The 14,558-nt window shown below is 32.8% G+C and overlaps 1 protein-coding gene across 4 annotated transcripts in view; it reads right to left on the reverse strand.

Annotated features, from left to right (window-relative positions):
- Positions 1–1,602: 1,602 nt before the first annotated feature.
- LOC149085158 (uncharacterized) overlaps positions 1,603–14,558 on the reverse strand; it is a 165,743-nt gene continuing 152,787 nt past the window's right edge. For 2 of the 4 annotated variants that reach the window (XM_089233005.1, XM_089233008.1), the window contains one exon: positions 1,603–4,123. In XM_089233005.1, coding sequence (XP_089089131.1) covers positions 2,089–4,123 — 2,035 coding nt within the window. In that variant the 3' untranslated portion in view covers positions 1,603–2,088. The remainder of the gene's footprint in view (positions 4,124–14,558) is intronic. The other 2 variants (XM_089233007.1, XM_089233006.1) reach the window with 1 other exon arrangement.

Genomic DNA, 14,558 nt, shown 5'->3' on the forward strand with positions numbered 1-14,558 from the left:
CTTTGCTTCAATGGGTTTTCATTTGAATATAAAATTATGTTAAAAAATTTATTAAAAGGTTTAATGATATTTTCATCCCATTTAAATGAAAATTTTGGAGACATTGAGAAATTTTTACACTTTTCTTGATCAACAAGAGGTCAATGAGTAAAAATTTGTGCTAATTTCTTTTATATTGAAAGAAATTGACTTCGTAACTTTCTTCCGTAAGGAAGTAATCCATCGAAGCATTGATTTATTTATACTGCTTTTTACATGAAAAATTCTAAATTTTACAAGACATATAGGTGCTAGTTTATTCTAAAGAAATTCCACGGAGGGAAATTAAAAATATTTTTTTAATACCACAAATGACGATGAAATCTTGATTCATGCATACGATCAATTTGATTCAAAAAATCAGAACTTGGGACTACTATTGGAATTTAAGACTGCAGGTATATGCAGTCTTCTATCACAGCAACCAGATCTAAAAAAATATAAAACTTTGAAGCAAACAGTTGTCATTTTATTTTGAAATTCTCGAGCAGTGCCTGTAATCCCCCACCAGAATAAAGTTCTTTACCTAAGAATGTTAATTAGAAAAGTGCTAGCCAACTGCGTTCAATATATTTTTGCAGCAATGATGAAAATCAGGTTTCCGTTAATTTTTTTCCAAACTCATGGATGCCAGGTTCTACAATGTCCTCAAAACTTAATATTTAGGAGAAATCTATTGGGACCTTTATGGCAAGTATGATTTCCAAATGCACCAATAGTGGTTAATGGAATGGTTGACACTCTGAACAGCCTTTCAGCTGAAGAACTTCGGAATCCTTTTAAGAAGTGGTCTGAAAAATTGTAAGTAAAAGTGTAATGATCAATGATGACATGATGCAGGGACATTTTAATGTGTGGGCCCAACCTGGGAAGAAACACCCTGGAATTTTTCACCCACTGGTGCTGTTTGGATAAATGCAGTTTAGTGCCAAAAACAAAACCTCTGATATATTTGCTCCGATACATTTCATTATATTAAGCAAAATGTCATTTTGTTTTTGTTGATTCAAAGAGAAGATTCAAGTCTGAAACTGACATTTCAAACTTGATTGGTATGGGGTAAAATTTCTCCTTATAACCAGGGCTGTCTTAAGAGCATCATGGGCCCCTGGCCAAATGATTTTTCCTAGGTCCTACGAGGCAGATTCTTGAAAACTTCAACCAGATCTCATTTTTGTGAGGCCCCTTCTTCGCTCGAGGCCCCCGGGGCGTGCCCTGCTAGGCCCATGCCTTAAGACAGCACTGCTTATAACCATGAATGAAAAAATTTGGAATCAGTTTTAAATTGCAGTTTTTTATGTAATACTCAAGTGTATAATCTTTGAGTGTAAAATGGATGTAAATTGCTATATGGATGTAATGAATGTAAATTTACACACACACAATAATAGGTGTGGTGAAACGTAAGAATAAAAATAAAATATCATTCAAAGGACTTGAAAACCAGGGTGAGAAATTCTGTATTGAACTAGGCAATCAATAGATAACAACATACTCAAGAAAAATTTTGTATTACACACTATATGAAAAGCAAAATCAATTCAAAAATTAGTCCTCAAAATCTTTGAAAAAGTGATTTTTATTGACACTTAAGTAAAATCATGGAAAAAAATATTCTTTCCTTAATGCAATACACATATGCATAAAATTTTTTCATCTTATGACTGGTCTCATAAATCAGCAGGCTTATTGGCACTTTGTGAACAAAATATGAATGTTGGCTAGTCAAGTGAGCAAAACAAGTAAAATGAGTAGTGTTCTCATGAATGGTCATTTATTTTCTGCTGTTCAAACATCATTTCAATCAGAAACTAATTGTGCTGCATGATGAAATCTTACAGATGTTGTTGCTGATGTTACTTCAGAGTCTGGAAAGTTAAAAATATATAAAACACATAACTGTGCTGGCAGCAATGGTGTGCAACCAATAATTGCTTCAAAAGCTGAAATGGTATAATTTACATTTTGCCATCCAGAATACTATTAGGTAGTTATGTGTAGGTCCCAAGATATGATAATAGCGATATGAAATTAAAAATATCAAAGTATTCAAGTGGGTCTTTCGCCTCTGTCTTGAGACAGAAATATCACAGGGATGTGAGCTTGTGTCTCATGAGCACTTCTTAGGCCATCCCCTGTACTTTTTGACTGCTTGTCCTCACAGTCATCTTGCTCATTACCACTTTCACAGCTTTCTTCTTCAATGCTCAGCTGTGGTGATAGCACCTTTCTTGCAAGATGAGGACTACAACTATCAACAGGAGGTAATGATCGATGATGTAAACGCATATGGCCATGTAAGCGGGTTGCTCGACTTCGACAAAACTCAGATTCATAAAGGTCAGAGCGAGAAAACTCTCGAAATAGAGCATCTGATTTCTCATCAATACTATAGTCTCTATATATATGTAGTGGGTCAGCACGGAATCGACTTGAACGGAAGAACCTTTGAAATACAGATGTTTTACCTTTAGATTCTGTTGTTATTTCTGGCAATGTTTGCTGTTCACTCCACTGTATATCACCTTCTGTGTGGTGCTTCTTCAAGGCACTCTTACTTTTTCTCTTTCCAGTCAATGTTTCAACTATTACTGGAATGTCTGTTGATATTCCAATTTGAACAGTTTTCTTGGCAGTGTCTATAATAGGTTTGGTCTTGGGTATATCCCTTTCTACACTCTGAGAAGCATCAAAAGATAGTTCACCTTCTAAGCTTCCTATTGTCAGAGATGTTTCTAAACTATCCCCATCTAAAGCAAACTGTAGCTGTTTCTTACTCAAACGAGGTGCTTTTCCATTACTCTCTATAGATTTATATCCACTATCAGCTTTCATTTGTTGTAGCCTGTTTGTTTGTGATTCACCTGCACTATCGGTGTTATCTGTTGATTCAAATGAAGTAGTTGCGCCTTCTGTCCTATCAGTGGATGAACTTTCAACACTTTCAAAACTGCTTTCTCCACCACACGAAGTACGATGGTCACTCGGGATTCGCCTTTGCAATCTTTTAGTGAGTAGACTTTTATAACAATGCCTTCGTAACTCATGAAGTGGCAATTGAAGATACTCACAAGAGCCATCTTCACAGTCAGCAGAAACACTTGCTGTAGACTCAAATGAAACAACGCGAGAAGTACTTGCTTTTGGTTCCTCCTCCTCTTCTTCCTCATCTTCTTCTTCTTCTGGTTGAGCAAGAGGAGCTTCACGCACTTCAATTTCTTCTTCATTTTCTTGCAGATCACTAAGGTCTGCTTCTTCTTCTTCTAATGTTGCCCGTAGTTCCCATAACTTTCTGTACTGTTGCTTCATAATTTCGCTCTCAATACTGCTACCACTGTCATCTTCACTTTCTCCTGATATTATTTCAATTACCTCATCTCTTATATCTTCTCGACTACCTGTGTCATTATACCTCACTTTGCTCCATATTTTTTCATCTTCTTCATCTACAGGCGAATACCGTCGAAGCATTGTTCTTAGATTTTCCAATTGATGATGCTCCAGGCTTTGTTCCAAGAGACCAGCTTCAGTACTAGCAGCTTCTTGAATATGTGATGGAACTTCTTCCCATCCTTCTCCTCCACCTGCAACATCAAGACTTGATTGTGATCGTTCTTTTAAAAGTGTTGCACCTTGTGAAGCTAACTCCCAAAGTTGCTGTCTACTGTAATGATAATCTTCAAGGTCTACTACCCGAGCTAAGGACTCTGCTCCAATTCCTCTCAGAGAAAAAGTACTAGGCTGACGACACTGTCTTGATTCTAATGCTGCAGTGGTACTTCTAGAATCTGGCGAAGAGTGTGAATGAATGAAAGGAGGATGGCGAGTGGCAGCATTTGGTTGAGAGGTTTTTGATCTAATAGACCCAGCTGTCTTTTGATCCCAACTATGAGCAAGGGGTTTATCATTTCCACTGTGGTGAACAATTGCGGAAACTTTTGTGATCTCACGTTTTGGCAATCCAGATATTTTTTGTGCAATTGCTGCAATATCTTGATCATCTTCATCTGATAAACATACTGAAGCTTGACGCTGAATACCTACAGATGATCTACGTCTTACAGCACTAGTGACTTCTGGTGGCCTACAAAAAAATAAATACAGAAAGAGAGAAAAATTGAAGTTCAAGCACACTCCCAGTGTCAACATTTTCTTAATATCTGTCTGATAATAAAATTTGTCAGTATATTTTTCTTAATTTATCAATTTAAAAATGATCAAACTCTTCATTTTTAAATAAGACATTAAAAGCCAACAGAAAATTGACAAATTTCACTACTTCAATCTAGCTATTTATTAAACCTAGTAACTTCCTTTTTATTCATTTTCTTAGTTAATTTATAAAACAGCACTTTTCATATGTTTGTTCCAAATTAATTTGTTCATGAAAGTGAAACGTCATCATTGTTTATTCACCTATTGGTCTACCTGCAGTTCCGAAATACTGATGAGATACATTGATACTATGTCATAAATTATTATAAATCTGAGCTAGCTTTTAATGAAATTGGATGCAATGAGAAGTATAGGCTAAAACAATTTTTTTAACCTCTTAGAACCTGCAATAATACTAAAACAATGTGGATTACTGAGGCTATGATTTTTATCACCTAAAATTGATAGAAAATACTCTATAAAATTAGAGTATTTATATATATTATCAGAATATTAACTCATTTATGCCCTAAAAAAACAAAATGTGCCCTAATTAGCAGAAAAGACCTATATAAATTGTCTTTTTTTACTCTTGGTAATAATAATTTTAGGAAAATAGTGTGAGAATGCAAAGTACACAATTTATTAATTCAAATAAAGCAATTAATACTATTTAAAAAAAATTGTTGCTTGCACTGAAACTTCAGTTTACCAACTACTTCTCACCACAAACAAATTCTGGCTACATCGCTGGAAGCAATTTACTACTGTTAATGAATTAGAAATGAAGGCACTATCTGCCTGTGGCCATCTCAAGCGTGTTAGGGAAAATATCTTTTCTATATTCTTTCCCAGGTTTGATTCTGAGACCTGACTGCAACCTTCACAGTGGCCGACGAGCATCTTACCACCACACCACTTGGGCCAGTTTACTAACTATCACATGTATACCACAGACTCAGTAAGTAACACAGGTGGACAATGTGGGGACCCGAGCTCCATCACCACTGGCTATAGCCTAGCCCAAAAACAGCTAAGAATAAGAGAGAATATTGAGACCTTGTTATTAACATGCCATAACTTATTTGAGTGAATTACGTTTACAGCCACACTATCATTGAAGTGAAAGAGGGCAGTGGGAGGGACCTTGAGGAAGGAAAAGGCAACCTTGAGGACAACACTAGCGTGCAACAGATCTATTTCAGAAGAATTTATTTCCAGCTTGAAGTAATGTGAAAAGGAATCAGTAGTCACTAAAAAGAATGTACAGATGTGTCCTGTTATTAATACCTTTTTATCTCACTCTTGTATAAGTCTTCCAGTAGGAAAATGAGATGGGGCTATGAAAAACCTGTTCTCATTGATTATGTATTTATTTATTTATACAATAATGCTGAAATATGCAAATAATGCTGAAATATGCAAAATAATTCAAGAAAAATATGTCTTCAAATGATTGAAATACAAATACAAAGGCCACAACAGACAAATCCCCAATGAGCTGGCTGAAAAAAGTTGCCCATAAAAGGTATGGATGCCAAATATGACTAAAATACAGCAACCCAGTGTAAAAGCATACTTTGTGTACGAAGGTTTTTAACAGCTGGCTGATGCATCGATGAATTTAAGAAAGAAAAAAATTCAACTGCCCTTGCAGGGAATCAAATCTATGTAAAAGCATATATCTCAAAATATGTATTATCACAAAAAAATGAAGAAATCATGAAAAAATGTTCTATTGCATAAAAATAGTGAAATATGCAATGTCATAGAAATCCTAGCCCTATTGATGATATCAGTGGACATAAATTCATATATCTCAATATTCCTGAGAGTTAATATTAATATACTATTGGATTTACTTATAATGAACAAGGACATAAAGTTTTCCCATGCTTTTTGCATTTTTTATTAATTGCCCATTATTTTGATTGCTTGTAACAATTAACTATTTTTTGGAAGTACAACAAAATTTCCAACTGGTTTTCAAACAGACATCATTGTTATTTTTTAAAAATTGATTTCTAAAATTCTTCCTAATTTTTTTCAAAAATATTTTCTGGGTACCATTGATAATATCCCATTTTTTCCACCCTGAGAAACAGGAATTTACTTTCAGATTTGCCAAACTAGTCATCAAGTAAGTCTTTCAGGGCATTTTCAAATTATTGTAGAATCATTGCTAATACATGCTTTTCTTTTTTAAATCCTATTTTACCATGTTTGTGTGTGTGCTTCAAAAAATAGGTAAACAATTTTTATCATAAGAATATTGCCTCTGAAACACCTTCAACACACATTCATTATTGGTTAATTGGATTTGGATGTTGACTGTGGTGCTGCTATTGTGCTTGAGATAACTTTGAGAATGTCTAAATGCAAAATGTTATGCATTGCTTCAAAAATTGAAGCAGCAGCTATACAGTTAGTTGAAATAACATGTCAAGTACTGAAAAAATTTGATATTGTCATTTTTGCAAAATGTCATGTTAAAATTCTCAATTTTTTTATGCCTCTAAACTCTTCACACGTTTCTGTGCTTGCAAAATGTTATAACGGCAACAATGTTAAATTCTTTCGATACTTGACATTATGTTATTTCAACTAACTTGTACGAACAGCAATGATATTCAGCAAGTTTAGGCTATCATGCAGAATTTTAGAAAACATGAAGGATCTGTTGAGAATTTTTTTGATGATGAATGGAGCATTGAAAAGAAGAGGTACGCACATACAAGCGCATATTATATTGATAATGCATTCATTCAATGTGCATAAGATTTTGATAAAATTTCAATTCCTTTGTTTTTTATTCAATTTTTTAATTATATTTGTTGAAAATGTGAATCACTTGCATATGATACATGCAAATTATATTTAATTTTAACTAAACATATCCCCGTATATAGATATATAACAAAGATGGTTTGTAACAAATACTTTCCAATCTTCCTTCAAGTTCATTAAAAGTGTGCCAATTGCATTCAGCAACATTTCTTTCCTCCCCCCCCCCCAATGTGCCCTCTAATTTTACCAGCACAGACTGGTTGTTACTCTTCACGTAAAATTCTGAGATCTGCACTGAGTGTGAAAAACAATACAGCATAAGTTTTGTGGACTTTTTTTGTTTCCACAATTTTGTGACTTTTTTCTATGCAACAAAATGTTGGGTGGTAAAATCATGTTTGTCTCCTCCCCCCCCCCCCCTCAAAATCTTGGTTACAGCTTGAGTCTTCATTCGGTGCGGCATGTTCTTCTGAAATGAAATATGCTCACTTTTAAGGACTAATTTGTCTCTTGTTACCCATAACAAATTACAGGAGATAGGCTCTGGGATATTTTACTGTATCCGGCATACTGAACAGACATTTCACTGTCAACTTTAATTTCTTTTGCTGTCTTTAAAATTCTTTATACAAAAAATCATTTGCTGATGCATATAGGCCTTTTTATCTCCAAACCAGCTGAATTCTGCATAAATAGGACTTTTGAAAAGAGTTAACAAGGACGTAAGTGCTTTGCTGATAAAGCTCTTTTACCAAACTGTTTTCTCCGCTGCTCAATAACTCACAGAAATTTAAAAAATTGTTCAGAACTTTTGGAAGGACCCGATGGGGAGAACAAACAGGGTGTCTATAATTGAAGTTTTCTCTGTTACACAAGATTGTCTACAACCGTAACTATTCATCAGAAAGCTGCAAAACTTTTGAAGGGTCTTAATGAAGAAATACAAAAAAAGAAGAAAAAAAAGATTTTGTTTTATATAAAAATTCATCACGAGAGGGCATTTCCTTATTCAGAAGATTTTGCACATGCTAATTTCTGTAATGACCTGACTTGTCCGCTCATGCACGATAGTAGCATGTTTCAACATTTTTCATTGTTTTCAACATTCTACTTTGTTATTTCTTTACTGATGACTACGGCATTGAATTAACAAGTAAGTGCTTTGCTGATGAAGCTCTTTTACCAAAACAGTAATTGCGCACCAGAACATCATCTTGCATGAACAATAGCTGTATTCATGCAAGATGGTGCTCTGATCTACATACAGCTACTCAAAAGTCATTTTTCCAGACAAAAGAGTCGCCATTCACTACTTTTAACACTTCTTAATATTAGGCCTGCCTGATCCCTTGACCTCGTTCTATGTGAGGTTTAGTTGCGAGACTTCCCAAAAGACTGGTCTACCATGATAATGTTTCATCCTTCTTAGATTGGAAAGATAGCATATGGTGCTATATGCGCAACATTTCAAGGCATGTGCTATTTTAACATTTCGGGTGGTAACCACAATGGTGGCAATCATGCTCAACAATGATGCTCTTCATTACAGAAGTAAACAATAATTCAATTTCAAATTTTAAATAAAATAGAGAAACATGCTCCTTGTTGTGAATTTCGAAACTTTTTTTGTGCTTAATTGCTTTACCATCCTGTCATTAAGACATTCCCAAAATTTCATTGATGCTGATGGACAAAAAAGTTACAACTTCTTACAGCTCAAAACAGGGAAAATTTAGTTCTAGACATACTATACATATGTTGGACTAGAAAAGTAAATTGATTTAAGAAGTGTTAAAAACATGAGTAAAAAGAGAAAATATGTTCATGATGTAATTGACATACACAAAAAATGCTGTAATTAAAGAAAATGTTAACATCATATTTTAACAAGAAAACTTTTGCAGCCAGTTCCTTGATTTACAGCTGTAAGCTTGAAAAAGATGTACATCATAAACTATAGTTTCAATAATACAAAAATGAGTATTTGGACAATTAAAACAAGTCAAATTCCTAAACAGAATATTTATGTTGTTTTTTCTGGTTTTTTTTGTGCTTCAGAAATTTATTCTAGTATTCCTGGTGTGAGTTGATACAATTCACTTTCTAATTTTTCAAGATAATAGCATCAGTAGAGAGTTTTATACTTACACACCTAATCATTTAACAAAAATTATTAAAAGCCATACCAACAGTTTTAAGACAACTTTTACAACTCTTCTACAAAGAATAACCTCATGTTTGTGTTTGGGATATACAATTTTGAATTAAAAATGGAAACAAAAATTTGCCTTCATTGTTGCCATTATAGTATCATAATACTTTCAAATCCAAATACATTATAACAGGTAATTTTTTTCTCTTAATTCTGTAGAATTAAGAATAGGTAACTTACAGTGTGATAAATCAAGTCAGTATTGGAGTAGTCTACTAATGTCTGTGAAAGTTCGAAAAATTTATAGTGGTAATTTTTTCCCCTATGAAACTACTGAGAATCAAACGTGCATCATGAACTGGCCTTCCAGGTCACTAAAGACATTCATTAGTTTAAATTAAGCATTTAACCTCTTAAACTAAAATTTTAGCTCATGGGGAACTTTCTTGAGCAAACTGATGATAACAAGCTGCACTAACCAGAAATTATTGAGAGTTGAAAATTTTTATGAGAGAAATATGGTATATATGTAGTCATCTTCCAGAGTGTTTTAGGAAGTATCATACACTGGAAGTTTATTAGTACTTTAAAATAAACCCGAATAAAAGTGAGGATAAATATATATATTTACATTGTGAAGTTTTGTTCAAATACTAGAGCTCTAATATTTTTATTAAATGTTAATGAAGAATTTCTTGACACTAATTTGTAGTGACACCACTAGCTCTAATATGTATATAAAACAACAAACATTCATGTAAATTAGAGATGGGATGAATATTCGGCTGCTCTTTGGTATTATATCTTTTTGCCAAATATTCAGTTCGGGTCAAATATCTGTGTAAATTTATGCACAACAAACTAATTTTAAAAAATTATATTACTAGGATTTTTTCCCCATAAATTAAAAATTTACTGATTATATTTCATTGTGCGGTGTATATCCCCTCTTTGAAAAAAGTCTATGTTAAGGTGAATTGCTAGAATAAGGAAAACATGAAACCGAAAATAGAATCCTACTGCAATAATGTGGAAGTGAGCATGAATTACACAATTTCACTAACTGAAGAATGCACCTAGACAAGATAAGTATTGAGCTACTGAAAGAGGCAAAAGGGGCCATGAACATATAAAGAAGAAAAGTAAAAAAATATGTTGTAAACTTTTTATGATTCATTACTAGTTTAGAGTAAATAATGGTTGACATTTTCTTAATTAGATGTAAAATTGGTAAAAAGTGTTGAAAAAAAATTGATTCTGTAAGTAATATTAAAATACACACACAATATATCATCATTAAATTTGATTGTCAGTATCATGGCAATGAAAGTCTTCCTATTGCCATTTTTTAATATTTGTTTAAATAATGAATTGCATAGTTAAAATTCAATTTCAATAATTTAAAATTACCAGTAATTCTATTTTTATATGGTTAAAAACATATATTTTATTCATAATTGTGATGAGTTTTAAAAAAATTGATATTCAGCCACATCGGAATATTCGGTATTCAGCCAAACCATTAGCTGAATATTTTGTATTCAGTTATTTGGCCAAATCACTATTCGTCCCATCTTAAATGTAAAATGTATGAAACAAATATTTTAATAAATTATTTGGGCAACAAAAAACCGTAAGTTTCTATACCAATCCCTCCTTTTAAAACTAAGAAAATTAAATTGCCTGGCTGAGCAGTGCTGCCTGAAAATAAATTGCAACTCAATTGCATTAAAGATACTGAAGGAGAACTTTAAAACAGAAGTTTTACATGAACAGAAGTTTCTTCTCACTTTACCACTAGCATATGAAAGAATGAAAGGGGTTTGGTGTTCAACCCTCCTCAGTCAATTTGAGATCATAGTTTTTACATCACTCCCCCAGGAGGGAGAAAACTGATGAACCCCTCTCACTTTGAGGAAATCCTGGGTACTCCCTACTGAACTTTACAAATAAAAATTTCCCTGTTAAGGTATTAACACTAGAAAGATGGGTCAGGGGTCTATACCTCAAAAGATGAGCAGCGGTCTGTGTGATCCCATTGTTTTTTCTGGCAATTTTTGAACATTTTAATATTTTACAGCATGTTATAATATTTTTATAACAGAATTTAGTTATGAGACTAATAATTAATGATGAAACCATTGACTTGTTAATATATTTTATCATTATTTAATTTTAAAGGATTCTGTTGCATATATGTGTGTGCAAACAACTTCTCTTGATGATCATCAGTGTGGAGGAAACTCGAGAGACTGGGGATCTGTATTTTCTATATTCCTGATAGTATTTCAGTGTTACATCACTTCTAGGTTGTGAATATGATCAACAAATGTGTGCTATATATTTTTTTGTAGTTGGAAGCACCTGACGATGATCTTTCCGAAGGGTTTCAACCAGGCTTTTTGATTTAGATTTGAAAAAAATACCTATGATTCCAGTGATGTGAAATCAGTATCTATAAGCAATGAGTTTCCCATAAAATATTTCGGAATAATTGATATCTTATTGAAGAGGAAGGTCCCACAATATTTTTTACTTTCATCTGCAGTAGTTTCTGCGCTACTGATAAATGGGATTTATATTCCGATCTCTGATATTTATGGAAATCAGTTGATGTTTTGGTTTAGTTTTAGGTTTTCATTGATGGTGTCAATGTGATTTGCATTAATTGTTTCTCGTAGCATTTCATTTTGCATAAGCTGGGACATTGTTGGAGGTATAATTTCATTTTGATTCACACATTCATCATAAATACTTCACAGATGTTTTGCCTGGGTATTTTTCATTCTCCTCTGAATTCTCATCATCATCACTACTACTTTTTCTCACACAATCTTTGCCAACTTCTGGAAAGTTTTATCTCTGGTGAAAATCTCACTGTATCTTTTTGCCATTTCTACAGCAATCATAAGGACGTGGATATTTCTATTTTGCAGAACAAACAATTTATTGGACAAAATGACCAAAATAGTTGACAACAAAAGCTAAGACACCTGCTGACTGACATCTGCACATGTCAAGTGGTCGTTCAAGTATTACATAAGCAAATTTTTAGCCATTTTTGACCCCCACCCCCCCTTGTCAGCAAAATTTTGTCATCAGCTCTGTCCTCTGAATCCTAATGCATATTGGTGGGATCAGAGACGTACACAGGGGGCATAGGGGGTTCGTGCCACACTCCCACTATAAAAAATTTATTTTTTAAATGCAAAAAATAGTTTTTTGTAATTGAAATTTTTGAAGAAAATACCTTTATATGTTATTATAATCAATTTCTGTTAGCTTCAATGCCATTTGAAGACTATGAACACAAAATTTATCTTTAATAAATTCATCGCAATCCATTTATTTTTTCATTATTGTATCATTCTATTATTTGATTAAATTATTAATTAGGCAATGTATTTTTTTCTTTTTTTACAATACATACCCTATATCTCTAAATTTTAAAGCAATCAGACATATTTTACTTGATTTAAGTGAGGAAAACATCTCACTTATTCAAACTTATACTTCTTGTTTCTTTACATACTGCAGGTCTTTTCCTGCCTGGTACAAAGTCCCATTTATATGGGAAATGTAAAAGCCGGTATTTTTCAGGTGGCAATAGGGAAAAATTGCAAAGAATTATGGGAAAGGGGCATGAAACCACAAAAATCCATCAAAAAGAAAGTGTAAATCTTTCTTCCTCTTTTTATCATTGGGGGGTAAAAAAGTTGCTAAGCAGGTTTATATTCACCAAACCATATTCAAACCCCAATATTGCACATGTAAACAAGGTTTAAGTGCACCAACCTCTCAACTGCATAGATTTGGGTTTGCATCCCAGCTGGGATATATATAAATGTTTTCATCCAGCCTTTTCATATCAGCTTTAAACTAAGATTATATTCCCATGTGGTAGTCTAATACAGGACTGTAGCCAGAAATTTCTTTTGGGGGGGGGGGGGTTGGGGTGGCTATGGCTTTGGTTTACTGGCGTACATAAAATAACTGTGTGGTATGCCAAAAATGGATATTCTGTATATAGATGTTATTTAGTTTTGCTGCTGAGCAACATTTTCTGTAATTTTTTTCATCTGCTTTTTCCTCTGTGTAGTAAGTGTATTAATGTAGCAAGATGTGTGCTAACAATTATACCAATAGTGTATACCATGTTTTTGTGTACATGAGAATATTTTCGCTGTGTGAAGCTTAGGAAATAACATTGCTGCTAAGACACTTTTGTAAGATTGAGAATTTGATTAGTTTGTGAATATCATGAATCTGATGAAAAATGTATTGAAAAGCCTGATAATCTTCATCATTCTGCTTTTAAAAGAAATTGTCTAGCAGTTAAATTTAAAGTGCTGATAAATCTCAAGTATGAGACTAAACTTTAAAAAAAGTCAAAGTTGACAGAAAACTCTGAATTTTTGTCCATGTGTGCTGTAAACATCAAACGTAGTTAAAAAAAGTTTAGCAATCAAGAAAATGTTTTTTAAATCTTTTAATTTTTTTTCATTTGTTACTCAATGGACAAATACTTTTGAATGTTTTAGCTATGGAATTTATAAATTATTTGTTATTCTTAGGTATCTAAATAAGAAAATTATATTGTTCAGAACTCTTTTTAAACTTACTCTTTTTAAAATAAAACCTCTTGAACGTCACACAAAAAAAAAAAAATTATGCAGGGGAATAAATTTTCATTTTTTTTTTAGTCTATTAGAATGAAGTATGGAATATTTTCACAAAAAAGTTTACAGTAGCGCTCAAAAGTCTTTTGATAATAATGAGCTTATGAAATTCATATTTGAATATTTTTGAAATTTTTTTTTTATATCTACCCTATGAAATACAAACATAGAATCCCATTAAAAACTATTACAAAAAAAACCAGTGTATCTACAACTTGTGAAATCATAAAAAAAAATTAAGTCACACAAAAACAAACAAAAAAGGAAACAACTGATTAATAATAAAATCATTCATGTAATGGACAATGAACAATGTAGAATAATTGGATACTTTTTTTGAAAACCTTTGTATTCTAAAAGTACTATGTCTTTGATAGGACTCTGAAATTGAGTATACAGACAATGTGTGTGTGCATGTGTGTGTTTTCCAAGTCTTTTTCCAAACAATTAAAAACAAATAAAATTCGAATAATTTCTACATCTGATTTCTGTTGAAGCTCAATTCATAAATTCTGATAGGATTCAAGTCAGGGCTCACTTGGCCAACCCTAAAATGCTTATTTTGTTGCTTTTTAAGTAATGTCTAACTTTTGAGGTATGATTATGGTCATGATTGTGCTGAAATATAAATAATAAAGATCACTTGGCCAATCACAACATGGAGTTTTGCAATAACAATATCTTCCTCACAAAACCTGTTCACAACATTTTTCATGAAACATGGAAGGTTGAAACCGTTAGCACAG

Source organism: Pholcus phalangioides, unplaced genomic scaffold, assembly GCF_987345545.1.
Source record: "Pholcus phalangioides strain wild (caught in Gottingen) unplaced genomic scaffold, Ppha-v1.0 ptg000007l_1, whole genome shotgun sequence".
Lineage (NCBI taxonomy): Eukaryota > Metazoa > Arthropoda > Arachnida > Araneae > Pholcidae > Pholcus > Pholcus phalangioides.